Raw genomic sequence first — 27,786 nt, forward strand, 5'->3', positions numbered from 1 at the left:
TATTTCCTTACCTGAAATAGAACTGAAATGTTGAAAACAACAACTTGAAAAAAGAGCAGTAACTGATTGAGCCATCAATGAAGACATGCAAAAAGGAGTTATTCAAAAACGGAGAAAATGAAAATAAGACCAAGAAAAACAAAGAAAAATTGTAAACACATAAAAGGCGCTCAGAGGGCTTCAAAAAAAGCTCATACAAACAATTCTAAAATATTTCTTACCTTCTTCAGTCATTGTGTCATAATATTTTAGGTTTCCATATGATCCAAGCTCTATAACATCACAGTAAAAGACACAGAGATAAGGAACCAGCAGACATTCAAGAAATGTACATGTTTTTGCATGTGCTTCATAAACTGGAACAGTGATTATGCAAAACATTTTCCAGGACAACGAAACACAGATTACAGAAATGGCACTGCTTTCCCCCTCCAAAATTTCACAAGTCATTGACTTCAGCTAAAGTGTTAAACTTGCTAAAGTGAGATGTAGGAGAAGCACTGAAATCTAAAATTTAGCCTTTTCAAGTTTCTTGCCAATTTGGTGCCTTTGCATTAGGGAAAAGATAATAAACCTTGAGAGTACCTAAAAGGTTGCAATTTTGCAAACTAAGCTTTTTTATCATTCCTCAGGGTAAGACATTCAAATATTTCTGTATCCAAATTAAACAAAAAGTCTCAAAACACATAATTTTAGGAACTCTTCATAATGCTGTCTCCCAAACACTGTTTTGATACCAGGGCTGATGTTGACTGGCTTTAGAGGGGCTACTTAATTTAACCACTCTCTTATCACTTGTGAAATCAGAAAAAAATTACTTGCTTCATCAGGGGATATGGGCTTAAATTAATTAAATCATTAAATCTATCTGAATATATTGCATTATTATACTCTGTCAGGGCAGAAAAAAAGAATAGAACGCAGAGGTCTCCAGGTCTCTAGGGCTACTACTATTTCTTTCTGTGTGATACAATCTTGCATGAAATCACCTTTTTACTCCAGGTGTGGCTTTACACTCCTTTTCTTGAAGTGTTTTTTTCTTAACATTTGGCATATATGCTATTATATGAATAAACACAATAATTAATATAAACTCACAAAACAGGACAATGAAAAATTAAGCTCAATGAGGAATTTGTAAACAATCTGGCTGAGGAATTTGTGGATGACTACTCATCATCTTTATGTGAAGTTTTGCAACTGAGTTTTTGAGCATCCAATTTTTGACAGAATGTAACCATTTAAAAATGGACATTTAACAATTGATGATGCCTTTTACTTTGCAAATATTTTATTCTCATATTTGTTAAAGAGCTTAAGCACAGCTTAAGCAATTGAATACAAAAGTGATATCCAATTGTTTTGTTTTCGATGAAGTGTGATGAGTTTTCAACAATGTTTCACAAAAGTGAATTTCAGTAGAAGCCTGGCTATTCATTTTTAACTGTAAAACACTGATGATACCAAATCTCACACCTTGAGAGATACATTTAAAAAATAAAAAAAGGAATCTTACATCATTTGCAGAGACAGAGAATGCCTTATGCCATGTAACTAAAACATAGAGGACATTATCATTGTTATTTCTTTTTAGTAAGTATGATTGGATTGTAATGATTTTTCATAAGGATATTATAAAGAAACTTAAAAGTATCCATATACTCTTGCTAGTACAATGCAGTGTTTTACTTGCCTGTAAGTAAGCCAAATAGAATAGGACATTAAGTCTCTCTTAAAACAAAGAAAAATGTAATTTAAAGACAGAATTTATTATATTGTTTTACAGCAATAAAGAATGCACATACCATTTTGTAAAAATGTTCTTAGTCTTGCAACAAAATCTTTGTAGCTGTTAGTACATATAATAAGTTACTGTCCTACCATCTTAATTTTAGTCCTAAAGATTTAATTTCCTTACCTGGAAAGAGCTCCCAATAACTTCAATATAGACTTCTCTATACACAACATTTGGAACTACTTGTCCTATTTAATTAGGGCTCAGTGTTTTTTGATTCTACAGGCAGCACCTTTGCTTATATTTACTCTCACTGATCTTTGCCTTCATGTGTCTGGGGTGTGCTTTGCTAGAACCTGGGCTGAGGCATTCACTGGAGACTGAGGACAGGACTGGAACACATATGCCAGAAAGAGTCTGTGAAAAGGAGTGTAAGAGTTAAAGAAATGGAGGCACGTGGAGAACAAAATGTTGGCAGAAAGGGACCACATGAATGAAGTTTAGAAGAACATTGAACCACAGCAACAAACTTCAGAATTAAGAGAATAGCATGAGGCTTCTGACTCAGCAGATGAACCAGAAGAGATTTCAGAGAAAACCAACTGTGAATTCTAAATCTCAAAAATAAGTAATGGGGTGGCAGCAAGGCAGGACATTTCACACACTGGCAATCCCATTTAAATCTATTTGCTTCCCACCTGAAGTGAGAAATAAAAGATAAACAGGAAAGAAAAAAAGGGTTGATGTGACCTTAAAGAGACCAAAAAAGAAGAGAAACAAGGTGATGAATCACAGTGTGCGATGCTGATGGTTATCATGTTCTGAGCACTTCAGCAATTCAACACACCAAGGATTAAACTAGGTTGATTCCTGCAGTTAGCAAAATTATTTCCAGGAAAACTCTAATCTTGCTGGTGAGATTATGTTCCCCAAAGCTTATATTCCTATACTTAGAAAAGTGGAACACTTCATACACTCATCAGCCCACTGACTACAATGCACCACAATAATCCCAGAAAACATCATCTGTATGTATTCACATGAGTTATTTTTGAGGGTATTAAGATTACTTAGGTCAGTGCTGCTTGGCAGATCTGCCTCTATACAGTCTACTTCCAATATATTGTACTTCTGCTGTAAAATTTGGACTAAATCTGCTCTTTGTTTTTTGAATTCTCCTGTTATACCAAGATATATTCTGTTTAATATAACTTTAAGTAAACAGAAAATTAAGTAAATTTTAGAAAACAAAAAGTTGTATTGGAAAAATTTCACAGCTTTAGAAGTAAACTTGTTTGAAATGGAATTGAAAAGGGTGACTGCAAAATTATCCACAAATCCAATACAACTAAAATTTGATCATTCCATTTTTGTGAACATGCTATGCAATTCCCATGGTGAGGTCATAGTAAACAGACTGGATGACAGCCAGTACCTGCATCCCTGCTGGTCACATGAAACAAAGAGGATCTAGAGAGGCAGCTTAACAGCTGATCACCAACAGTTACAGTCACTGAATTAATTTGTTCCCTTGTGCATATTTTTTACACCAGAAAAGAACAGAAGGTTCTTGGTAATCCTGTCTGACATTCCTGAAGGATTATAGCAACTTTGTCTTCCTACCTACTGTTCTCTACAGTGTTAGTAGGTGTCACACCACATCAAAGCAAACAAAAAAATATTTTTGGTTATTGGTGCTATGTTATTCATGATTTCAATTACATTCAAGACACCCAGCATGGCTTCACCAACAGAAATGTCCTGCCTGACAAACTTGATGACCTTCCATGATAGAATGACTACATCAGTGGACAAGGGAAGAGCTACAGATGTCACTTATCTGGACTTCTGTAAGATCCCCTCATGCTTCCCCTCGCTGAACTGGAGAGACATGGATCTGTTTAGTGGAAAGAAACTGACTGGGTTGTTACTTTCACAGAGTAGGGGTCAGCTGCTCAGAGTCCTGATGGACACTGGCAATGAGCAGTGTCCCTCTGAGATTAGTCTTATTTATTATCTTCATCTACTACATTGACAGGAGAGATCAAGTGCATTCTCAGAAAGTTTGAAGACAACATCAAGCTAATTGATGCCACATCTGAAGGATAGGATGTCATTCAGAGGACCTGGATAAATGGGAATGGCAATTTCATGAGGTTTAGCAAGACCAAGTGCAAGGCACTGCACCTGTGTCGGGACAATCTCTGATTTCAGTACAGGCTATGGGATGAACAGATCAGAGCAGCCCTTGGGAGAAAGACTTGGGGGTGCTGGTGGAGGAGAGGCTGGACATGACCCAGCCACGTGCACTCACAGCCCAGAAAGCCAAACGTGTCCTGGGCTGCATCCAAAGCACTGTGGGCAGCAGGGCCTGGGAGGGGATTCTGCCCTACTGCTCTGCTGAGACCCCACCTGCAGGGCTGCATCAGCTCTGGGGTCCCAGCACAGGAAGAACATGGACCTGTTAGAGAGAGTCTACAGAAGGGCCACCAAGGGATGGAGCCCCTCTCCTATGAACACAACCCATTTGCGTTGTTCTGCATATAGAAGAAAAGGCTCTGAGAAGACCATAGAGCAGCCTGTCACTTAAAGGGGAACTGCAAAAAAGATGGGGACAAACTTTTTTAGTAGGAGCTACTGTAGTAGAAAGTAGATTCACACTAGACATAAAGAAGATATTTTTCTATACAGAAGATGTTGAAACAATGGCCCAGGTTGCTCAGAGTGATGTGGTAAGTGCCCCATGCCTGGACATATCCAAAGTCAGGATGGACAGGGCAACCTGATCTGATCTGGATCTGAGCAACCTGCTCTGGCTGAACATGTCCCTGCTCATTGCAGGGAGATTGTATCAGATGATCTTTAAAGGTCCATTGCAACCAAACTATTCTATTATTTTATTAAATAAGATAGATAATAACTGAGTTTATTTTATACTCACTAACTCTAGTACATAGTCTGTAATGAAATACTATTTTCTGTCTTTTAAGTATATAGCCACAGGGTGCCACAGAAGAAAAGCAGAACCATTACTTCTCTTCATTCTCCTGTGACTAAGATGTCAGATACAGACTGCAGCTGACCCTGGTAATAAGGCTATCTCAGAGTTTCTCCAACCACTCATACGCCATACAGCTATTTTAGAGACAGCAACTTGCATTCCTAAAGGTATGTATCCCTTCATGGAAAATGTAAAGTCAGACTCTCAAATGAAAGAAACTTATTCTGGATTTCTTCAACAAGCACGAGATTTTCACTTTGCATAAAAAATGTATTTGTATGAGAATCCATGTCACACTACTCCAAGTTAATTAAAAGCTTCAAAGTTGATATATCTACTATTTAAAACAAAACTGGTAAAGAGAAATTACTGATGGCAATCCCATAATTTTTAGTACAACTCCACTGCTGCATTTACTAGAGGCTCCTTTTGTTTGACTTCTACAGTCATGAAGGTGTCAAGGCTTAATTAATTCTCCTTTGCATCAGTGGGAGCTTAGCTTAAAAGAAATCTTGAGGCATCTTGCAACAAGCAGATGAAGAACACATATTTTTCCTGAGTTTTCATACTCATAAATTCAAACTACCAAAAGGTTGGATACCTAAGACATAGAAGAGAAGTGAAATTGGAAAATAAGGGCTCAAAACTGGTTAAATTAAACTAAGAACATGCATGTAGCAAAGCACTTCAACTTAGAAGAAAGTAAATAATTACAAAAAATTCTAAACTTATAAAGTTTACTTTATAAGTAAACTGAGTACTGGTGACAGAAGAGAATTTCTGTATGAGAGGCTGTACACAGAATTCTCAAAGTCAGCAAATTCCTGGTTACCAAGACATTATTTTGGAAACCCACTCTTTCCCTTTATATCTTTTTTATATGACCTCTGATTTGCACTTACTATTGTCATCATGCTTAACAAGATGTCCTTTTTCATCTGCATTCTTTTAAAAGAAGGCCAAAAAATTGGCTTAAGGAATTAGAGGAATTCATATGATAACACCAAGGAGCACAAGGATGTCCTTACTGTTTTTTCTTCTACATGTCATGATTTTGAGAAAATTTAAATTGATGATCAGCCTCATCCATAAACAGAAAAAGAAGGCCACTTTAAAAACTTTTCTAGGTAAGTTGTAGTGATTATCGAAACTAAACTGGAATCAAAGATTGATTTGGTTTCAGCACTGATGTTAGATTAGGAACAAAGATCTCTTGATGCTAAGAACTTGTGAAAGATCAATTGAAGATTAACATTACAGGTTTAAAATTAGAGTCCTAACCTCTAAGAGATCTTTAACAAAAGAAGATGCCTTTGTACTTACACAATTAGAGAAAAAACACACAAGAAAATCCCACCAACTGAAGACTAACAGCAATTGTAAATTTTAAAAAGAAAGAATTATTTGAAATACTTTTTTCAGTGAATCTCATCTTATTCTGACCCCTGTCATTTACAAACTTCATAAACCGCTTAGCTTTCTGTCCTGGTTTAGGGCAAATTTGGGAAGAAACCTCCACATGGGAGTCCCCCTAAAAAGAAAATTCAAGCGGCCCCTCCCCCAACTGGTTCAGGAAAAGATTTCCTTGGAGAAAACTAGGAAAACTTGTTTATTTAACAAGCAAAGTATTCACAAGCATAAAAATTGAATAATATTAAACAATGAAACCTCTCACTGTTCTGAAGAGATGGCAAATTCAGAAAGTCTTTGCCATGGGGTGTAGCTTTGCTCGCTCAGTCTCTTATCAGTCCCTCCTGCTCTGAAAAATGCCACATCCTTGGCCCCAGTGGGTCACAGGTGTGAGCTTCCCTTGTTTTTCTGGGTTTTCAGTCCAGAGCAGGTTTGAACAGTCTCAAGAAAACATAAAAAACAGTGCAGGGAACTTCTCTGCCTCAGCTAGCTAAAAACTAACTAAAAAGTAAAGGAGAGCTCTCTCCCTCTGTCTGTGCTGCAGACAACACAGTCCATGAGAAGGATGCAGGGGAGCAAGTGCAGTTTCTGAAAACAAACTGTGCACTTCTTCTCTCCACCTTCGCTCTCAGAACCAGTCATAAAGGTGCAGAATATCCAGCATAAACAGAACAGACAATTGGGGATACAGGCATCATAAAGTCACACCAGACACCTTCTTGCCGAGTAATTATATCCCATCTGGGATAGACTGGGACTGCTGTGGGAGTTTGTATATAATATCACTGCAGAATGCAGAGGAGAGAAAACAAAAAATCTTTTAAAAAGCAAAATACTTAGTCTCCTACTACATCTGGATAATCAGATGCTGTACCCTACATTTTCACTTGTGGCTTGTGGACCTTCCAGCTGCCAGTCCTTCAAAAATGGAGGCTTTGCCACTGAGCTGTTTCTGTAGAAAATACAAAAAGATCCCTTTTGGATATAAGTAATAGAGTTAAAAATTGCACTGAATTTCAGAATTACATCTTATTTGCTTGTACTACTACCAATACTGCTCTATTAACACTCCTAAACAAATACAGAAAATAATATAAACAAAGTCTTCCAGGTACTTGGCTATTGGGCAGTACACTGGGAGTAACTAAATCATTTATTACTTTGCCCATCTGAACTCTAATAACACATTATTATGTGTTGTCACCTTGCATCTTGTCTTTAAATTGCAAGACTTTTATTCCTGTTCTCTCTCCTCATGTGTCCTTACCCTGGTTTTTTTAGGTGGCTTTGCCCTGAAAATAATTTTATTGGAGTTGTCTGCTTTTATATAATTGGTTTATTGCAATTCTATCAAGTTGGAGTGTGAGTAGAAATATAATTCAATTTTTTACAGTCATATCAGTAGAGTTCTGGGCAGCTTAAGATAGCTAACATCCAAAAGCTAGATCTACCTACTACTTTACTCTTAGTGCAACATTTAAAATGAAGCGTGAAAATCCACTGTTTTCAGTCTATGCTATCTAACAAATCTTCTTGTGGTGACAAAAGGAAATTTGTTGAGGTTTTGATTGATATGGGCTGAAGAGCAAATATTTTTAAGGGGATGGTCAAAGACATATGCAAGTCATGGCTGAAATTAAATTAAATTACTATTGTATATCAGACCCAGATTTTGATATTTTTAGGTGATTTTATTTTTCTTAAATTAAAGAAAAGAATGAAATTGCTTGTTCCTTTGTTTCTTCTTTCCTCTTAAGATACACTTGTTCCATCTGCCATCAACTCTTGAAGACAAGGGCCAAACATGTTCTGTAAGGTAGTAACACCAAAAGACAAACCAAGACAAAAGAATTTACTTGGCCTGGATCAAACACAATTCCTGCTGATTTAAAGATGCTATTTATCTTCAAACAATTTTCAGATATTCATTAAAATAGGAATTCCAAGGTGTAGAAGTGAAAACCTCACTATGCTAATGATATTGGGAGTTCAATAATTGATTCTAGTGGGATCAGGATTTCCTTGGGTGTCTCTTGGACCAGGCACTGTAGGGTCTGGAAATCTGCACGTCCAACTGAATAAATTTCAGCTATTTTGCTTTCCAGCATATCCAAGGAAAATAACAGAAAGACAGCATGCCTTCCTTTCACTATCCAGTGATAAAATCCAACCAACCTCTGGATGATGAAGTCATCTGTCATGTGCAAACTGTACTAAAGGAAATCTCCCACTTTTAGCTGCAATGGAAAGCCCCTCACAGACTACTCCCTGACCTGTAGAGCTTTATATATTATTTATGTTCTTTGTTGTTCATATTTTTAACAAAGAAATACTGAGTTAGGAAGAAACTTAAAATGAAGCTAGAGCCATTAAGCATGTAAATACATAGTTAGAACAGCTATACCCTGTGCAGGGATCATGGTTGTATTTAAATATTCATGTCTTCCACGCACTCACTGTAGAGAATCCCAAAAAGAATACGAAGAACAGGGCATCACAGGAAAATATTATGGAGAAGAGAAACAAGAATTCTGCCTGCAGTGTACAACTTAAGTAGACTATAGTTAAAACAACGAAACAGAGCATGCAGAAATAAATTGTTGTGAAAAATGACAAAAAAACCAAACAAGGATTATATTCCAAATTCAAAACTAAATCAAAAAGGCATCAGAAAACTTTCATTATTTAAGTTTTTCCACCTACGAATATCAATACTGATTTTAAAGGGAGACCTGTGCTTCAATCTTATGTAACTAGAATGAATGAAACTAGTACAACGGCATGCGCCTTCTCTGTGAATTTTGTGAAGATAAGCAGATCTGATACTTATTGCTACTTATTGGAGAGCATTATAACAAAGAATTTTCCCACTGAACTATCCTTTCTGAGAGAAATCCACAATCTTTGTTCCCCACAAAGTTATGTATAACAAAAACACAGTCAATTTTCAACATCTGTGGGTATGATAAAAGTTGCAAGCCCACTCACTCTACAGTCATGCAAGTGCAACCTCTGTTATCTAGAAAAAGCAAGACCTATGTCCCCAAAATATGACAAGAATGAAATGGTCTCTGTATGTAAACTAAATAGATCCACTCAGTAAAATATTTCAGACTTTGAAGGTCTACTTCTTTGATTATCAGTATATGATTGACATAATAAAAAATCAGCTGAACTTTAGCAGTGTGGGTGTTTGATATTGGAGATACTTTTAAAATATTCATCTCATCTACATTATCATGGAACCTCAGGAATTAGGAACACAATTTTGGTCATCTCTACTGTAATGGAAACCTAAAGATAGGTGAAAGAAGACCTTGCTGGAGAATGATGAGCCTCATTGCTTCACTTGTCTCATTTAGCCGTTTGAAAACTTCCCCAGGGAAAGCTTTCTTCTTCCTACCAACTGTGTGGAGAGTCATACCACAGAAAGCTGGAAAAGTGCTACTGCAGCAAAGGTGGCCAACAGCATCCTTAGCATGCTCCACTAGAGAGAGCACTGCCACCATGTCAAGGAGGTGACACTTTCCTTCCACCAGTGCTTGTGAGACATGTGGCTGGTGGAACTAGCCCATGGCCCACCAGTACAGGGCAGTAGACATACCAGAGCAAGTCCATCACTGGGCCACAAAAATCATGGCAGGACTAGAGCACCCCTCACAAGAGAAGAAGCTGAGAGAGCTAGGACTATTCAGCCTGGAGAAAAGAAAGTTCAGGGAGATCGTATCCCCATGTATAAGCACCTGATGGGACAGAAAGAACAAAAGGGAACAACACTTCTCTCAGAAGTGCCCACTCATGGGAAGAGTCAATGGACACAAACTAAAACCAGGAAATTCCAGCCAGACATGCATTGGGATGATGGGAAAACACTGAAATGGGTCTCCAAAAAAGACTGTGGAGTCTCCATCTGTGAACATTTTCAAATCATGACTGGAAGCTGTCATAGTCAACCTGCTGGAGTTGATCCTGCTTGAGCAGGGGACTGGACTAGCTGGATTCTGTAATGCAAGAAGTCCCTTTCAACCTACATGAGAAAAACCACATCAATTTTGTGAAAGCTAGAGACATAAAAAGAGTATGAGTATCTGCCTGACATGACACTACACTTTGAAGGTTAGCCTAATTGTCCTTTTCACTGGTTTCCCACCATCATATCAGACTGAAACACCCTATCTTCTTTGGCAGAAATCCCTTGCAAACATTTCAGTCTGCAGCTGAGAGGAGAGCCAAAACCGTCTGAGTACTGTGCTCAGAGGATTTTTCCTTGATGGGACAGAACAGGAACAAAGGACAAGTTGGGTAAGAACAAGGGTTCGAGAAGTAGGATGCTCAGCTTCTTTGCAGGCCTATGGGCATGCCTAAAGGATGGTCAAGAATGATGAAGGATTCAAAGCAGAGATAGTTAGTAACATACAAAATTATTTTTATTAATTTTGTCTAGATTAGCATATCTTCATGTTAAATGAAATACTTCTGTGCTTATATAGTTCTGAAGATATATACCTTTCTTCTCTGGCATGGTGATAAAAAGTGGTGAGGCCACACCTTGAGTGCTGTGTCCATTTCTGGCCCCTCAGTTTAGGAAAGATGTTGAGACACTTGAATGCGTCCAGATTAGGCAACAAGGCTGGTGAGGGGCTTGGAACACAAACCCTGTGAAGAATGGCTGAGGGAGCTGAGGTTTTTTAGTCTGGAAGAAAAGAGGTACCTTATCACTTTCTAAAATCTCCTGAAAGGTAGTTGTAGTCAAGTGGGTGTGAGTTCCTCCCAGGCAACCACTGACAGAGTGAGAGAGCACAGTCTTAACATACACCAGGAGAAGTTTAGGTTAGACGTGAGGAAAAATTTCTTCACCGAAAGAATGACTGGGCACTGGAATTGTCTGCCCAGGGAGGTGGTGGAGTTACTCTGTGTGGAGGTATTTAAAAAAAGACTGGATGTGGCACTCAGTGCCATGGTTTTGTTGATGAAGAGGTGTTAGGTCATAGGTTGGACTCTATGATCTCAAAGGTCTTTTCCAACCTAGTTCATTCTGTGATTCTCTGATTATGCAATTCTGTGAAGTGCACTCAAGTCCTGCTGCATCACAGAATCAAAGAATGGTTAAAGTTAAAAAAGAGTTCTGAGATCCATGTTCTGGAGATGAGGAAAATGGAAGTCCTCAGCTTACTTCAGCCATGCAGGAGCTGAGCAATACCCACGAGTTGGTGTAAGCTGAGCTGCCTGGCCTTACTTCTCTGAGGATACAGCAAATAAACAGTTTCAGGCAAACAAGGTTTCCAACGGCACCAATGGCAGTGAGCACAGACATGATGGTAAAGCTCACCTAGGCCATGGTAAAAATGTAAGTTTTTTATAAAATGAGAAAAAAGCTGGGAGGCTGCCGAGTGACCATGTAGGCAAAGGTTACCCAACCTCTGCCAGATGTCTTTGGGGTAAGCTGACAGTTTCCATAACATGCAAGAAAAGTACTCAAGTAGCAGCAGCAAATGAAGCAGAACAGTTTGCAGTGAATGCAAATGGAAAATTCTTTAAGACCCGGAGGTAGGAACACAACAACATCTACCAAGCCATTATAAATAATTCACTACTATGTCAAAAACTTTGAGGATTTGTCTTCATTTTCCTGAGAAGTATGAATGTATGAATACAGGCTTCGTTTTTTCGTCAGAACAGTGTCAGTACTGTATTTTTCCGTCTTCAGTGAAGGAAGTAACAGAATTGTAATCTCAGCTTTATGTAACAGAAGGTTTCTTCTTTCACCAATAACATGCACCATACTTGTATCCTTACCAAAAAAAAAAAAAAAAAAAAAAAAAAAAAAAAAAAAAAAAAAAAAAAAGTACACCATATAAGATAATCAATTCATTTTCTTCAGAAGTACATCCTGTAGTTTTTCATTTTGGAAATAGGACTCAAGATGGCAATAGGAGAAAATTGCCAAACATACCTACTTCTCACTGGGGACTCAGCCATGACAGAGATTTATATCACACTCATTTTCATGCAGAGATGGCATTTGCATATGAGTTACAGCCTTGTCACACAAGAGCAAGAAAGTCAGAAACTAGCTAATTCCTCACTTGTGGGAAATGTTTTGCTGGCCTGTGGCACCTTATCAGCAGGCAGAAATGGGATGCTATGATTATGAAAAGATCTCATTCCTCCTGTATCTTGATAAAGCTGTGCAAGAAAAACAGTGTAGCCTCAGATTGCACTGGTGCTCTAAACTTCAGTGCTGGTATCAACTTCAACAAGAGTACCTCCAGAGAGAAAATGCTCCCTCCACACTCCTGAACGAATCATCTTTAAAACAACCTACAGCTTATACGGAGAAGGTAGGATTACTATTCATGGCACACTTTCACAAAAAATACTTACCATCTTATTCTTGCCCTGCTCCCACTGCACAGTAACAGCCGTCATCTATTTAAAAATGTAGAGATCTTTGTAAAACCTACATTTTCATAAGCCAGGAATATCCCTTTCAAAACTAGGACAAAGGTATCTGAGGTATACGACTCAGAAGAAAACAACTACAAAAGATCATGATTTATGTTCAGGTTGCTTGGATTTTGGATTGGGGCCTGACCAACACAGCAGGTCAAATGATGCCATCCTTATTCATACAGGTAATGTTATGAACAGACCAGCTGGATTGCCAGACTTAAGCAGAAGCAAATATGGCATAGGATTTCCTGGGGATTAACAACTGGCTGAGAGTTGATGATAGCCTGAAACACAGGCAGTCATTAATCTTAATCCTCAGGAAATGATCTCTATCAAGGTCATTATTTCTGTAATAAGATAAAAGGAAACAAAAATCTAATGTCATATAGTTGTGTTTTTAATGAATGATGAATTCAGCTGAAATGAAAAGTTCATGTCCTATTAACAAACATCCTACACATTCACCTGTTAGACTGGCTGAACTCTTATCTTCTTAGAAGCTTTATGCTGAGACCAAGATTTTGAAGGCGGGGGGAGGGGGGAAGCCTGCCTTGTCTAGACCGTTAAATCCACAGCATGACTGCACACCTGCTTGAATACAAAGAACCAAATATCAAGCAACTCCCATTGATGTCAGATATTACTCATCTGTGAGAGGTTGGCTGAACACCTTGCAAGCCTACTGATTCTGGAGAGTTTGCAAGTTTGCTTTCACAAGACAGCCACAAGCCATCCAAAACCATATTTATGTGAAGAGGGAAAAGGAAAGAGAGCTTCACAAGAGTGTAATAGTATATTGGGACTGCTATGTTTATCCTCATTTTGTGGAAAGTAAATCTTACTCACTCATTTCATGTTACCCTACTTGCAATCAACTGCATTTTTAAGATGCTTTCACTTGCAGGAGAGGTTGGTTCTGACTTCACAAATTAATTATTCAGAAGTGAAATTGATGAGCGGATTTTCTATAAATACATTGAATGTTAATGCAGTAATAATGGTGTGTAGGTCAAGTAGATCTTTAATGCTCACGTGGCCTGTTTATATATTCTATACTGCTTTTGCTACCAAGAGGATGTAGACAGGACTTCTTCTCTGTCACCTCTGCAAAATCCCCACAACTCCAAGTGACAGTGCAGTGTGCCTTCTGATGCCCCCATTTCCCCTGCAATTATTCAAGGGAATGTAACAGTGAACTTTATTACTGACTCAAAGAGAAAGAAAAGCTGGGTCTCTCAGTAGCAGTGCAAAAATTAGAAATATAACTTCTAAAGGCAATATTTGACCTAGAAGCCCTCAAGAATCAAGAACAGAGCTCACAGACTTTACCCATGCTTTTCCAAAACACAGTTCACTCAGCTGTGATAGCTGCAGTGTTGCTGGTGCCTGATCGGGAAGAGATCTGACTAATGGACCCAGCAGTGCAGAAAGACAGCAGGTGCTGAAGAAGCCATTGCACAGGAGAAGACTGAAAGAAGGTAGGTGCAGTTGAGTGAGACCCAGTATGAGAAAGGCAAAAAAGTAAATGCTAGAGAAATGCAGAAAAAGGAAATGCAACAAGGAGGAGGATGATGTCAGGAGTATGCCTTGAGTGTAGAGGCTGCCAGAGTCCCTGGGTATATGTTAGCTTTGATAGACACCTTTCAAACATTTTTCTTTGAGAGTGGCACTTTTTAATGCTTTCATAAACTGTTCTTTTTCTGAAAATCCAACAAATTCAGCAAATGACACAACATTTTTGACTTATTGATCTAAGTCATCATCTGGCAGAAATACTGAGGAAATTTAAGCTGACTAAAAGTAAGGCTTACTTTTAGTAAGTCTTAAGCTTACTAAAGTAAGACTGAAAATTTTTTATAACATCTTTCTGCTATTCCTTTGGGTATGATCCATACTTGCATCAAATGTTTTGGAAGAAGCCTTTTAGCCTTACAGGTCATGCAGCAGGTCCATCATCCTTCATTACATGAGTGCAGCAGAAGTAATTGTCTTTGCTTACACAAACTCAAAACTGTTGAGGTTTTTTTGGTAGAGGAAAGGACATGTAAAGTGGAGAGAGCCACACGGGCCAGAGAAGGCATGAGGAAATCCTTTACATTTCTACATCTCCCCAGATAGTGGGTTTATAGAGCAAAGGACTGTATTTTTCAGACACTTTTAATAAATACTGTTTCTTTCAATTTGTAATAATTAAATGCTATCAGCTTAAAAAATTAGTTAGCTGGCAAAAGACTCTTAAAATAAAGATGATGCACCAATTTGATTCTTCAAGGTCATAACACACAGATTAGAACACAAAAACATGAGAAGAATTTCATAGATATGATTCATACAGCTCCAAGTAGATAATTAATATTGCATACAGTAGGTACCCACATCCATTTTCACACATACTTTTAAAGTGAATGTAAGATTAAAATACAACATCCAAATTTATTAACTAGTATTACCTGCCTTGACCAGACACAGTATTTACATCAAATAAAAAACACCTTTTCTTTCACAGAAGTTTACAGAATAAGCTCAATACAGAGTAATTAATATGGACATTTAAAAGCTTAAAATCTCAGAAAACAACATGGGTGTGCTCAGTGAAGACATCTGATATTCCTCATGTTTGCCCTCCAAACTGCCTGCAGTGCAAAAGATCTTGAAAGCCAAGTCTCTGTACAAATGAGAGGTGGTGCCTCAGAAAAGGTTAATAATGTGTGATGGAAACACGGATGCATTTTTCTCAGATTCTTCCTACAGTTGTAAGTCTCTTTATAAAAAGCTAAAACCAGAGTTCCATGTGCAAAAACAAATTATTGAATGACTTGCACTTCCATGCTCTCATGTGCTAAAATTTGAATTCTGTAAAGTCAGCAAAAGCTTGAAATACTGGCTTCCTTATATACCAACTTAAAATCTGCACATACAAAGGCTATTTTCCAGCAGCTTTTTGGCCATTTCTTAATGAATTTTTGCATTAAAATACAGTGTTTACTGTAAATGGAGGTAGAGTCTTTTATCTCATTGTGAATTCAACACAGTGTGTTAGTCTTAATGAAATGTCCAGATAATTAAATAGCTAGTGCCTTTAAGGCCACAATCTATTTCTATTCCCATTTTTTCAAAGAATATTACTTCCAGGACAAATGTAAGACTTTGGAAGGGAAAGATCTGAAAAAGTGAAGTATTATGTGTGAAGAAACCTTGAAGAAAATGGTGCTGGATTAATTTAAGTAAGATTTATGCATTGCAAACACCTCTATCAATCCACACTGATCTCAATTGTTTTACTGACATAATGAAAACCAGGATTGAGTTACCTGACAAACTTAATTTCAAGTATACTTAATTTTCAGAAGTGTAGGGCTTTTGTCTCTCCCAAGAGGAATTTCAGATGTCAACTCCCTTTTGTCCTTCACTGTTGTTAAGGGGGAAGCCTCTGGATCACACTGCACCATGCAAGCTTACTACAGCAGAAAAATAGACAGGTCTGAACACTGAACAAGCTATGTATGGGAAACAAGGGAAATAAGCTTGAACAATGGAAAAATACCTGAGAGATACTTATTCTCCATTTACAGTAGGTTCAAACTGTGCTCCAGTCAACAATTCTAGCTTTCTTGTAGTCTAGTCCTCAATCTGTCACATATGCTCATGTGAAGTGCTATATGCAGTTTTTGTTCACTGAAGTCTGAAAGGTTTGTCCGTAATATTTTACGTCTCTTTAGTATTTCCCTATTCCTTCACAAGTGTCATTTCTCAAGACATCTATTACTGCAGCAAAGAGAAGTCCTACAGACACACGGGCATCAAGTAACACATAGCCTTGAATTTTTTTGTTTCTTCTACTAGAATCTGAGAGTCAGATCACCCCACAATTACAAAGCCAATATGGTTTTCCTGCCAGCTTCTTAGATCAAAAAAGCGGTCTTCTTGCTAATTTGTCAAAGAAATAATATATCACACCACACTTGGATAAAGCAAGTAAACCCTTTACATACATGTAACACAGAGGTATGTTGGCTGCATTTTTATTAATGTCAGCATTAAACAACCTGAAATCAAACCAACATAATCTCATTCTTCTCTACAGTGCACATGAAAAATTATCCACCATTCTGACATTTTTTTAAAAAATAAAATCAAAACCAGGAAGGAAAACAAACAAGCAAACAAAATTATGAAACCATGGGACGATACCATTTGTGTAACTTCTACATTGCTGCTGAAGCCAGAAGAGAAAAGAAGCAGTAGTTATGCATCAACCAAATGACCAGTTTCAGTTCCACTGCAATGAACACATTTCCTAAGTTGGAAGTCCTGGTGGGAGTATGCATATCACACCATAAAAGTGCAGAACTCTCTCAGAAAAACCAGACACATTCAGAAAATACTGATGAAAGCAAGAGAAATGCAAAAAATAGTTTCATGGAAAGAAAGAGAAAATAAAGCATTTGTTTGCTTTTGCATCAGGAAAGAAAAAAAAAAAAATTATAGGCATACCTTCAGCAAGTGGGTCAAGTGTGTGAATCATTAGCTGGAAGATGCTGTTCCTCATTAGACTGTTGTGGAGAGATGCAGAGCTTCCTCCCCGCTGGAGACGTGGCTTGGTCTAGTGTAAAAAAATATGGTGAAGAATTTAGGGGGTTTTTGTTGTTTGTGAGGAAGGATGTCTGAAACAGTAAGAATTAATCTCACACCTCACTGGACAATGAGACATTTTGAACTATCGCCTATAGCAGATTATGTTAAGGTACAGACTTTATCACCCATTGCCATAAGCACAGACAATTTCTCTGTAGGAGAATTGTCAGAAAAAACATTAGTCTCCCAGGATTCAGGAAAAAAAACAGGCAAAAAGAATCCTTCTTTGTGAAAACTCATAAAGTGTTCAGAAAATGAAAGCCTCAAGCTTGCATCAGGAAGAACTAATAATTTGTTTCTTTGTAGAACCTTTTGTATTAATCCCTGAAGTAAATTATAATTTTTATTACTTCAGTACATTGCAAATATGCGTATGATCAAAACTATGGAGAAGAAGGACAAACGGTACTTCTTTTTAATGGCAGTCAGTCAGAAATATGTTCCTCACTTTGGCTCAATCCACTGAAGTCTTATGGCAAAAACAGACTGAGAATGTGGCAAAGCAATACAGAAATCTACAGCAACGAATCTAATGTACAAGCATCTTTTGCATGCTTGTAACAAAATATAAAACATACTCTGAGATTCTGTTCCCCATGCAATTGTCTAGAACAATAACTGATGCACTGTACATATCTCGTAGAGTAAGACTGTTTTGTGGCTGTTTGCTTGTTTCAATAAAAAGGGCAGTGAGAGCCAACAGATGACTGACTAGAAAGACTCTGAAATTCAATTTGAGTGAAAAAACCAACACTGAAGAAAATAACGTTTGGCAATAATACATGGATTAATCATTGGTGTCATACACACACAAAATAATAAATCATAGAAACCAATAAAGAAGATTCATTCACTGCTTTATGTTTGGAAATAAATTATTTAAACTCTACATCAGTATAAGAGGCAAAAGGAATCCCAGCAACTTTTTTTTTAGAAAAATGTTGATGCATGCCAAACTAATGTAAGGCTTGCCTCACCACCCTCCTGAGAAACAAATGCTCAGATGTATAATTGCTGCATACCGTTAATGTTTGGTCATCCTTGTCTCCAGCACTGGGCGACTGCATAAATGGGAAAAAGAACAAAAAGAAGTGTCAGATGGAGCACACAGGGAATGGAAAGGCAGTAGAACATCACACATGTCTGATCCTATGAATCCTATTGTGACAGATTTTTGAACCACTCAGGGCATGGTACTGATCAAGTAAATCAGAGTAAATTCACATTGTAGTGTGCAAGTGTCTTTTACTCTAGTCAGTTTCTGGGACAGGGACTGCTGTCATTTCAGGGCCTGGCACAGCAGCCAGGCTGCAGATCACAATGTTCACTTCATACTAATTATCCAGGGAGACAAACTCCCTCTACAGCAACCACTTTGAGAGAGTGAAGATAGAAGAATAAGGGCAACAAGAAACTTAGGATTGACCATTTGTTCCACAAAATGCCTAAAAACAGTAACCTTGGTATACTGCAGGAAGAGACTAGACAAGGAAATGAAAAAGTATGTTTCAGTTTAACCCCTCCCTACAAATTATCATTTAGCTTAAACTGGCAGCTCTGATTAAGGGCAAGCCACATGGCACACACTGCCCTGCCATGAAGGAAAATGAGACTCTGAATGGGTCTTAAATTATTTTCTCCATCTCAAGGACTCTTCTTTAGTGCTATGTAATACACAGAAAAAAAATTACATCACAGCTGTGCTATGGAACAATCTCTCCCATTCAGTGAAACCCAGTTTTTGGACACACATCAACAGTAATTTTTTGGACATGCCTTTTGGGTTAATTAATCTTGAAGGTTAAGTGGAAGGCAAGCAGCTATGAGCAAACACTGATGACAGAGCAAATATCCTTTATGTTCCATAATAAATACAAGAATAGTAAGAACCAAACTCTTTGTCAAAAATGTACTGTTACAGCTCTGAACTATTAACTCAAGAAAAAGATAATTAGACAACAAAAACATCTTTGTTCTAATAAAGGACCTACCTGTCACTGAAATAAATCTATCCTTGAGCGATAAAATAACAGAAAAAAAGTTTTATGCTTTATTGAAGAAAACTATCACAAAAAGAACTTTGAAAAGAATAAAAAAGAAAATGAAACAGAAAGAAAATACAAAATCTGTGCTCTAAAATGTCATTTTAAAAGAAGATGCATCTTAGAAAATGTTGGCCTAACGTGTACGTATATATGGTTATAAGTAATACATATACATTTGTGTCTTTCAGATACAAATCCACACAAATGAGCAAATCCACAATTAATACGTGAGTACTTTGAGGAACCTTCATAGAAAAAAATCCATCACACAGCAGAATTTGCAATAAAGCAAAAAAGACAAGCTGGGAAAAGTTTTTAGTGTCTCCAAAAAAGAGCAGTTTAGGGTAGTTGAGTCCTAAGGCACCATGACTATAGTTACAGAAGTAAAGGCTGTAATAGATGAATGAATGAGCAGAACTGGAACTTGATTAGAAGTTTAAAAAAATTACTATTTGGAATTTGGAACTTTGATTTTCTGAAGACAGGATATCTATTTCTTTATTTTTAATATTGAAACATAAGAGAATGTATAATTGATGAAACTGAGTAAATTGTACTTTCTACCTGACAAAGGTCTGAAGACTATCACTTTTCAAAATTTCATGTTGAACAAAAGACTTCTCATTTATTTGAAAAAGAATGAGATGAAGCTAAATGAATGCATAAAAACCGCTAGTCAATCATTTGCGCCATATAATTTAATTAGTAGAAGATAATTATACCAAGAAGAGAAAAAATAATGAAACATATTTTCCATATGCATTAAGGAAACAGAAGTGTGAAATAATTTAATTATTTGCTAATACAAATTGGGGCATACAGCATGAAATGGATTTTTAAAATTATTTTTTCCACTCAGGATTAGCCATGAAATTGATTCTGAGTTGAACTTGCCAGTCAAGTTATATCCTAGCAGAAATATTCAGGACAATTTCAAAACTGGGCACGTAAACAATTGTTTGACATTCTGGTGATACTAAATACTTACATTTCCTGGATCATATCCTGGATTAACAATAAAAAACCCCACCTTTAATAGTATCTTAAACTATGGCAGTGAAAAATTCAGTTGTGTTGCTGTTTACAGTACTGGATGGCATTTTGACCACACCAGGATGGAAAATTGAACTATTTTACTATTGTTCACAGCAAGTCTTGAACATAGTCTTTGCTACTTAGTTTTGGTGTCACACTCTGTATGAGAAAGTATCTTAAAGCATCATTTCTTCCTAGCAGAAACATTGACTATTCAGGCATTTTATGCCATCTTAATTTGAGACAACACTTAAAAACTGGTTCAGTTGGTGGTGTTTCTTTGCACAGGGAGCAAATACTGCATTTGTGGACACACTCAACAATGATATTTAAAAGAAAATACACGTTTTCTGTAAAGATAGGATTGTTCTTAAATCATGGCAACTGTTGCATGTTAGTTCCCTTAGGATCAGAAAGAGATTAAACTTCCATGTCTTATACAGTACAAATACTTCTGAAGGTTTTACTAGTAAAAATGATCTTTTGCAATTACATGCTTTAAAAACCATGAATTTCTTTAAAACTACAAATTCATTATGATTCTGCAAAGTGAAGAAAATGCATTCTAGCATACCTTCTTATTAAAAAGTATTTGGGGCACAATTCATTATCGTGTTTTTATCAGAATTATAAAATTATTAGACAGATCACTAAACTTTTTCAGATAACTCAATGGAGTATTTTTTAGTGTTCCCATACTCCATGGCAGGACATAAGAATTTGTCCATCCTCCTGCCGCCATCAATGATCATGTACTCAAGCTTGCTTCAGATGAGCTAAAAATATTAAAACATTTTGTTTCAGGAAGAGTACATAAAAAAGTCTCCTTGCTATGGAGAAATGATTTCTGGTATTCTTTTCACACATCTCTCTTCCTCAGTGATCTAAGTCCATCAGTGATTGAGCCTGACAACTCCCCTTGTCTTGTTTGGGAACATACGTTGTTGAAAACCAGGGTTCTGAGTAATTCATGCGAGAGGTGATGGCTCACGAAGCGCCTGGTAAGTCTCCCAGTGCTCTCCTTTGACATAAAGGGCATCATGACAGTCAAAGGAGGAGAATCTATAAAAAGCTCTAGGTATTTGACGGAGAGCATCCCTGTTAACAAAAGATGGCTAGTAACTTGAATCATCCATTAGTGTGTAGTCCACAACCAAAATTAGAGAGCAGACTTGTCTGCAGCTCGACCAGTTGTTGCTCTAATTGAAGTTTCCATGTTAAAGGTTCAGTAGCCAGAAACAATCAGTGAACTGGACTGCCCATTCTCTTCTCCTAACATGAGAAAAGCAAGTTGTCAAACAAAAGCAAGTGAAAATGTAATGGTATTTCAACACCCTTTCTGCAATGTGGGTTCACATCTCTTTTCTGCTTGATAAATATTTTCCAAATATAATAACGAAAAGATGTTAAAAATCAATCAATCAGTCAATCAGCTTTTCTGGGAATAATGGCATTTAGTGATGTTTGTTATTTGGCAGTGTGGTGCTGAATGCAATATGGTGTCTCCAATTACTGTATTATGTGAGCCCAGACAGGAATTTACGTAATTGTCTCAAGATGCTTTCTAGCACAGGACTACTGCTGCTCTCTCTTGTGCCTGCTTCAAAAAGTGGCATCTGGACACAGCAACTTTTAGAGCTGGCAGTGAGTCACCACTTGTCAGTCCTCAAGTAAATTACGGAAGATAAGTTTTCTTGGAGCATTTTTCTAGGATTCTCTAAACTTACACTTTAGGTCTGTAGGGTTTTTTGTTAGACTGAACTGCAGAAAAATGAGATAGATTTCAAAGCAGCCAGTGAAGTCAGTCTAGTTAACCTCAGACAGCTTAGTTAATTTCTAAAAACCAGCAGCCTAAGGAGTGCTAGTAAGGTACTTGGAATAGAACTGCTCTGCATTTCTTTGAAATTACATGGTAAGTCAGGTAAAGACATAACTAAAATCCTAGTAACAAATTCAGCTAGGCAGATTTCAGAAATAAGCCAAATAAGCTTAGTGAGGAAACCAAAAAATGAAGGTAATACTTTATTTAGTTCTCTTAATACATACAGTTCTGAATTTTTTACCAAACTAGAATCCTTTAGAGCTCCTTTATGTGAATACTCCAAAACAATCCAAAGTTATAACCTTTGCCTACCTGATGGTCAGCTGGAAAGATCAAATCCTAGTGGTATCAATATATTTAAACTAAAATTCTAGGCATCCATGGAAATAAAAGCTGACCGTCACCACCTGCAGAAACTTTGTCAGGTGCTGCAGTGGGGCCAGTACAACTTTATAACTGAAGGTGATAGACCTCATTGCCCCACTCTCTAGATTATTTTTGTAGAAAGGCTGCAAGTAGCTGCAAGAGAGTACCTGTGTGTTTATGCTATAGTAAACTGATAGTAAGGATTTTAACTTATATGTTACTGCTTAGACATCAGTATCTGAATCCATACAGAATTAACACCGCACACAGGACCTTGGATCTTATTTAAAACAGACGAAGAAAAAGCTTTAGTAACCACACTGTAGAAAAATACACTAAAGCTCTCTTTCACTTTGCCTTCTTTCCTTTTTCACCTTTCCCTTTCCTAAAAGTAAAATAAAACAGGGGGTTTTTACATGAAGAAGCAGGTCTCTGTATTGTTGAAGAAAATAAATATGATTCACAAAACCACATCCAAAATTAAACTGAGGCTTCACTCATCAGAAGTTGCTTTACTCATCAAAATGAAGAATGTATTAAATTAGAGGTTGAACTTCTAAAGACATTAACCTGGACCACCAAAATGAAATATCTGGCTCCATTTACAACTGCTTGTTTAAAGGCACCAAGTGTGAAAGTTGTAGCTCTGGAAAAAGCAAAATGGCTTTGTTAATTCAGATGTGTTGTCTCTTTTATGCCAGTCTGTTCATGTCATTACCCAATGTGCATACACATAGTGAAGCCTCATAAATGCTCAGAAGAGATGCATCTTAGTTGATTTGAGCAGTGACAAATGGATAGTGTAAGCCATGCTAAATCACATGCTGAAGTTAGGTCAACTGATTTAATTCCAGATATCTGTGCATCCCATTGTGTGAAATAAGGCTCTTCCAGTCAGACCGTATAATCAATTATATGGTATTTAGTTACTCATCATGTGTAAGGAAGAGTCTGCCCCATGTCTCTTTACCTTCTCTGAACTTGCTTAAAGTCAGGTATCTTTGGCTTAGGGTGGCAATATAAAAGCTCAAGCTTAAAGACTTCATGAGTTTTTAATCACCTTAGTGTCAAAAGTAATTACACAGTTTTAAGTTGTTCCTCTTATCCTCGTTTCAAGACTTACTAATGAAGTCACCTTTTGCTATTTTTTGTGCACACAGCACCACACCTCTGTATGTCTATGTAACTTTCAGGAGGGCAAAAGAATCCTTAAATAAATAAATAAATAAATAAATAAATAAATATCTAGATGTCAGTACTTAATAGCCATTAGATACACATGCACAAAACATGTGTTCACAAGTGACAGTTTAAGTACTTCAGTATGGATTTATGTGGCTAACTTTAAAATATGTGGACCTAAAGTCTTTAATATGTGGCTGTTTCATCAAAAACATTACATGAGAAAGCATTAGTGAGTGCATTAGTGAGTGCTCCAAGTATCAGTTCTCGAATCTTAAGAAATTTTGGAAGTAAAATCACCTATGAAACAAGAAGCAAATTGTAAGGACGAGACTGGGAAGGTTTTAATCTGAACTGCAATTACACCACAGAGACTACTGACAGGAAATGCTTGCTCTTCATTTCTTGCAACTCAATCGAACATGACTGGCTTAGTAAGAAGCTAGCAAAAAAGCATTTTCTGGTACTTCTCCTTGCCTAAACACACAAAGAATCTGCTACAGATAATGATGGCTTCAGAGCTTGCCTTAGAAGTGGTCACAATAATTCCCAGAGGGGAAAATGTTTGACAAATCTCAACTGTGGCTGTTGCTACGCTGATTTGCAGCTCCTGAATAAATTTCACTGCAGTCAGTTGGTTGTATACTGCAGAGGATTCATCACACATGCAAAAAGGCTGCAGTTGCAGTTGCACTGCCTTTCCATCTCCAGCACCCTGGAGATCCTGAAGGACAGCTCCAGCTGCAGAGAAGAAACCAGCCTGCACAGCCCATAGAGAGGAAATGCTGAATCAGCACATCCTCAGCTGCCCTGTCCCTGTTCCACCTAGATCTGCTCACTTCTCCCATATTATTTCAGGGCTGCCTTTCCCCTCCAGGTGACTTTTTTGCTACCAGGGTCTCTGCTGACTTTACTGTCAGCTGGCAGAAATGCCTGATCGAGCTCTCCGGATAGTGGCTGCAGGAAGAATATCAGCAAACATGTGAGAGGCATATACAATAATGAATGATATTGGGAAAAAGGCTGAGTATTGCTCCACAGTGCATGTTTCCCAGAGCACCAGAAACGGACAGAGACTAGAACATAGAATACTGGCCAAAGTGAAAGCCTTGGCTATCCTGTGGGACCACCTTTCTCATGAAACAGTAATAACATTTAAAGTGGTCTAACTCACACATTGAAAAAAAGAGAGAGTGGGTCTAAAGAAAAGCATCAGAATACAGCTGGTATTGAGGTACAAATGTTCCAAATAACTGTGTTTCAAAACATAAAATCATCCTCCCTAGGAGCATGCAGGCAGCTATGGGCTGCAATAAGACGGGTATCACTTTCACACCAGTGTAATAGTAAAAGTCTAGCAGTCAGCTTCTTTTCTGACTGCTAAACCCCACTTGTTAGCTAGGAACAGAGGCACTGTTTGTAAAGAACTTTGTTCTTATGGAGAGGGCTGATAACATTAAGGGCAAGTTACTGGGTATGACTGCCCTCCCTACAACAATCAACTGTGCTCTTTTGGGTTTTGTATCTCCTGCTGAGCACAACATAAAGATTCATTTCAATAAGCTACAAAGCAAATCTTCGAGAGCAGCTACAGGTAAAGGATCAAAATGCACCTCTTAGAATGTTTTGTAAGCTAACAAACAAACATCCAAGATTATTAATTTTTTTGCACTATTTATGTCTCTAACAAGTCTGAAGCTATGGGTTTACAAGATTATATGAGAATTCATGTAATCAAAGCACACAGAACATATGTGATTTTTATATCCCATAGGATGCTAGTATACTAATTCCTCAACATTTTAAGAGAGAAGCAAATGAAAATGTGATTTTTTTTTATTTTATTTTTTTTTGTATTCACCCACTAACTGGATTATGTTACATGTTCTCACTTTTAAAATGTGAAACTAGACATCATGTTCAAGACAAAGTATTCCTAAAAGAAAGTATCTTATTTTTACCTATTTGACTCAATAGTATTTCAGGCTCACTGTCCTTCTAACTGACATTGAATACCATCTGCCTCTGTATTAATCCTTCACATAACCATTTTCAGCTTTTCCATAACTGCCTCTTAGGTCCTTCTTATCAAATGAAACACTGAAATGCCATCTAAGGGTTTGTCTTACACCTGGTGCAGGGGTAAGAAATGGTAGGGAGAAAATCTTTTATGAAGAAATAGAGAAGAAATTTTACAGAGGAAACTGCAGAAAAGAAAGCAGCACTGTACTGCAAGTGAGCGTTATGGAGCTGTAGACAGAGAGCCAAGTGTGATTTCCAAATTTCATCTACAACCATAAAATAAAACAAAAGAGTTTTCTTCAAATTAGGAGAAGAAAAAAAGAGGACTACATTAGCTTCTGCTTTAACTCTGATTACACCTGCTTCTAACTAATTTTCTACAATGTTCTGCTTGGCATTGAGATGAAAGAGATCTAAGATATGTGGCTCTGAAATCAAGAGCATCCCTGCATGCTGAGATTCTAGAGACCACCAGATGTGTGCTCTGGACAGTCTGCAGTATGCATGTGCCAGGTTACTTTTAACTCCTTTAGAGCTAAGAGATGAAACTGCTGCAGAATGATCTAAATTACACTGTTCTTCCTAAATGAAGTGTTACAACTTTCAGACCTGAAATCAGATCTCCCCCATTTTGGCTCTCAGTGTCTGGATCACGACAGAAATTGTGTTCTTCATGGCACAGCCAAGGATAGACAGAAAATCTTTGTGCCCACTTTCCTTCATCAGTCTGCTATTTCACACTGCCTTTCACACTACTGATTCGTCCCTACAACTATGACCCAGATGTCTGCAGGGAAATCATTGCCAGTGCAGAAACAGTGGCTCTGCTCCTCTTCCCTATGAAGTCTGGTCCTCCCAAAACAGCTTCCTAATTAACATTTAACCTAAACATACAGCTCCAAGGATAATTCCCCTTGTGATCGAGGAGAATAAGGCATTGGGGAAGGAGATGTGCTGGAGTTAGGAAGGACTTAAGGAGATGTAATAGGAGATCAAAACTGCAGAAAAGCAAGAAAGAGTTCACGGTGAAGCAGTGAGGGTGGCAGCCTAAGCAGCTCCTGGTGCTACTGAGGTAGAGCCCTTAGCTGCTTTTCACCTCTTTATCCCATTTTTTGTCTATGGCAAAAGTATTTCTTCACTTGTAAGCTGCCAGATGAGCTTCACTGCAAAACATGAAATTTCTCTGAGACTTTGCTGAGAAATGTTATTTTGGACGCCAGCCAAAATCACAATCTGCAAGGTCTTTCAATTAACAAGAGAAGAGAAACTCACAGTAACCCCATCCATCTTTTATGTAATTCCATTCCACTACAATAAAAATTAAATTCTGGTCTCTCTAAGTCTGCAGTCTACAACTGCAGAAGTCACAAGCACAAGGCCATGCCATTACCCCCAGCTATAAGCATCCTTTTAGCCATCAGTTACTCCCCAAATGCACAGTCTGTCTCTGTCACAAAATCATAGATTCACAGAATATGCTGAAAGGTACCCACAAGGATCATCAAGTCCAGTTCCTGGTCCTGCACAGGACCACCCCAACAGTAACACCACGTGCCTGAGAGCAGTGTCCAAATGCTTCTTGAGCTCTGACCGGCTGGTGCTGTGACCACTTCCCCGGGGAGCTGTTCCAGTTCCCAACTACCCTCTAAGTGAAGAACTTTTTCCTAATATCCAAACTAAACCTCCCCTGACACAGCTTCAGGCCATTCCCTCAGGTCCTGTCATTGGTCACCAGAGAGATGAGATCAGTGCCTGGCCCTCTGCTTCCTGTTGAGAGAAGTTGAAGACAGTGGGTGATGAGGTCTTTTCCTCTCATAATTTTTCCCTCAGAACCTGTGCTTCTTTCATGGTGCTGCCTTTTTTTTTTTTTTTCCTATCTCACTGGCAGGCACATCACACAATGCCCATGGAAACCCAGACCATCAGGAACACTTCTGTTTCAGGGACTGGCACACCTCTGTATCTGAGAGGGATGTTCCCACTGTTTCAGCTATCTGCTTTCAATAAGAAGCATGGTCATAATTATCTGCACTTAACAACAAGAGGGCTATTACATCCCACTGTTTTCAGTACTGCCCAG

General features: G+C 37.8%; 1 protein-coding gene across 2 annotated transcripts in view; it reads right to left on the reverse strand.

Annotated features, from left to right (window-relative positions):
- Positions 1-27,786, reverse strand: part of SLC24A2 (solute carrier family 24 member 2) — a 111,821-nt gene that overhangs the window by 38,308 nt on the left and 45,727 nt on the right. Inside the window, exons 3-5 of one of the 2 annotated variants that reach the window (XM_083884004.1) lie at positions 18,257-18,295; positions 17,094-17,202; positions 222-272 (exon numbers count right to left, since the gene is read on the reverse strand). In XM_083884004.1, coding sequence (XP_083740130.1) covers positions 222-272; positions 17,094-17,202; positions 18,257-18,295 — 199 coding nt within the window. The remainder of the gene's footprint in view (positions 1-221; positions 273-17,093; positions 17,203-18,256; positions 18,296-27,786) is intronic. The other variant, XM_083884005.1, reaches the window with a different exon arrangement.

The sequence above is a fragment of the Zosterops lateralis genome (genome assembly GCF_965231275.1).
Source record: "Zosterops lateralis genome assembly, chromosome: Z".
NCBI classification, from domain to species: domain Eukaryota; kingdom Metazoa; phylum Chordata; class Aves; order Passeriformes; family Zosteropidae; genus Zosterops; species Zosterops lateralis.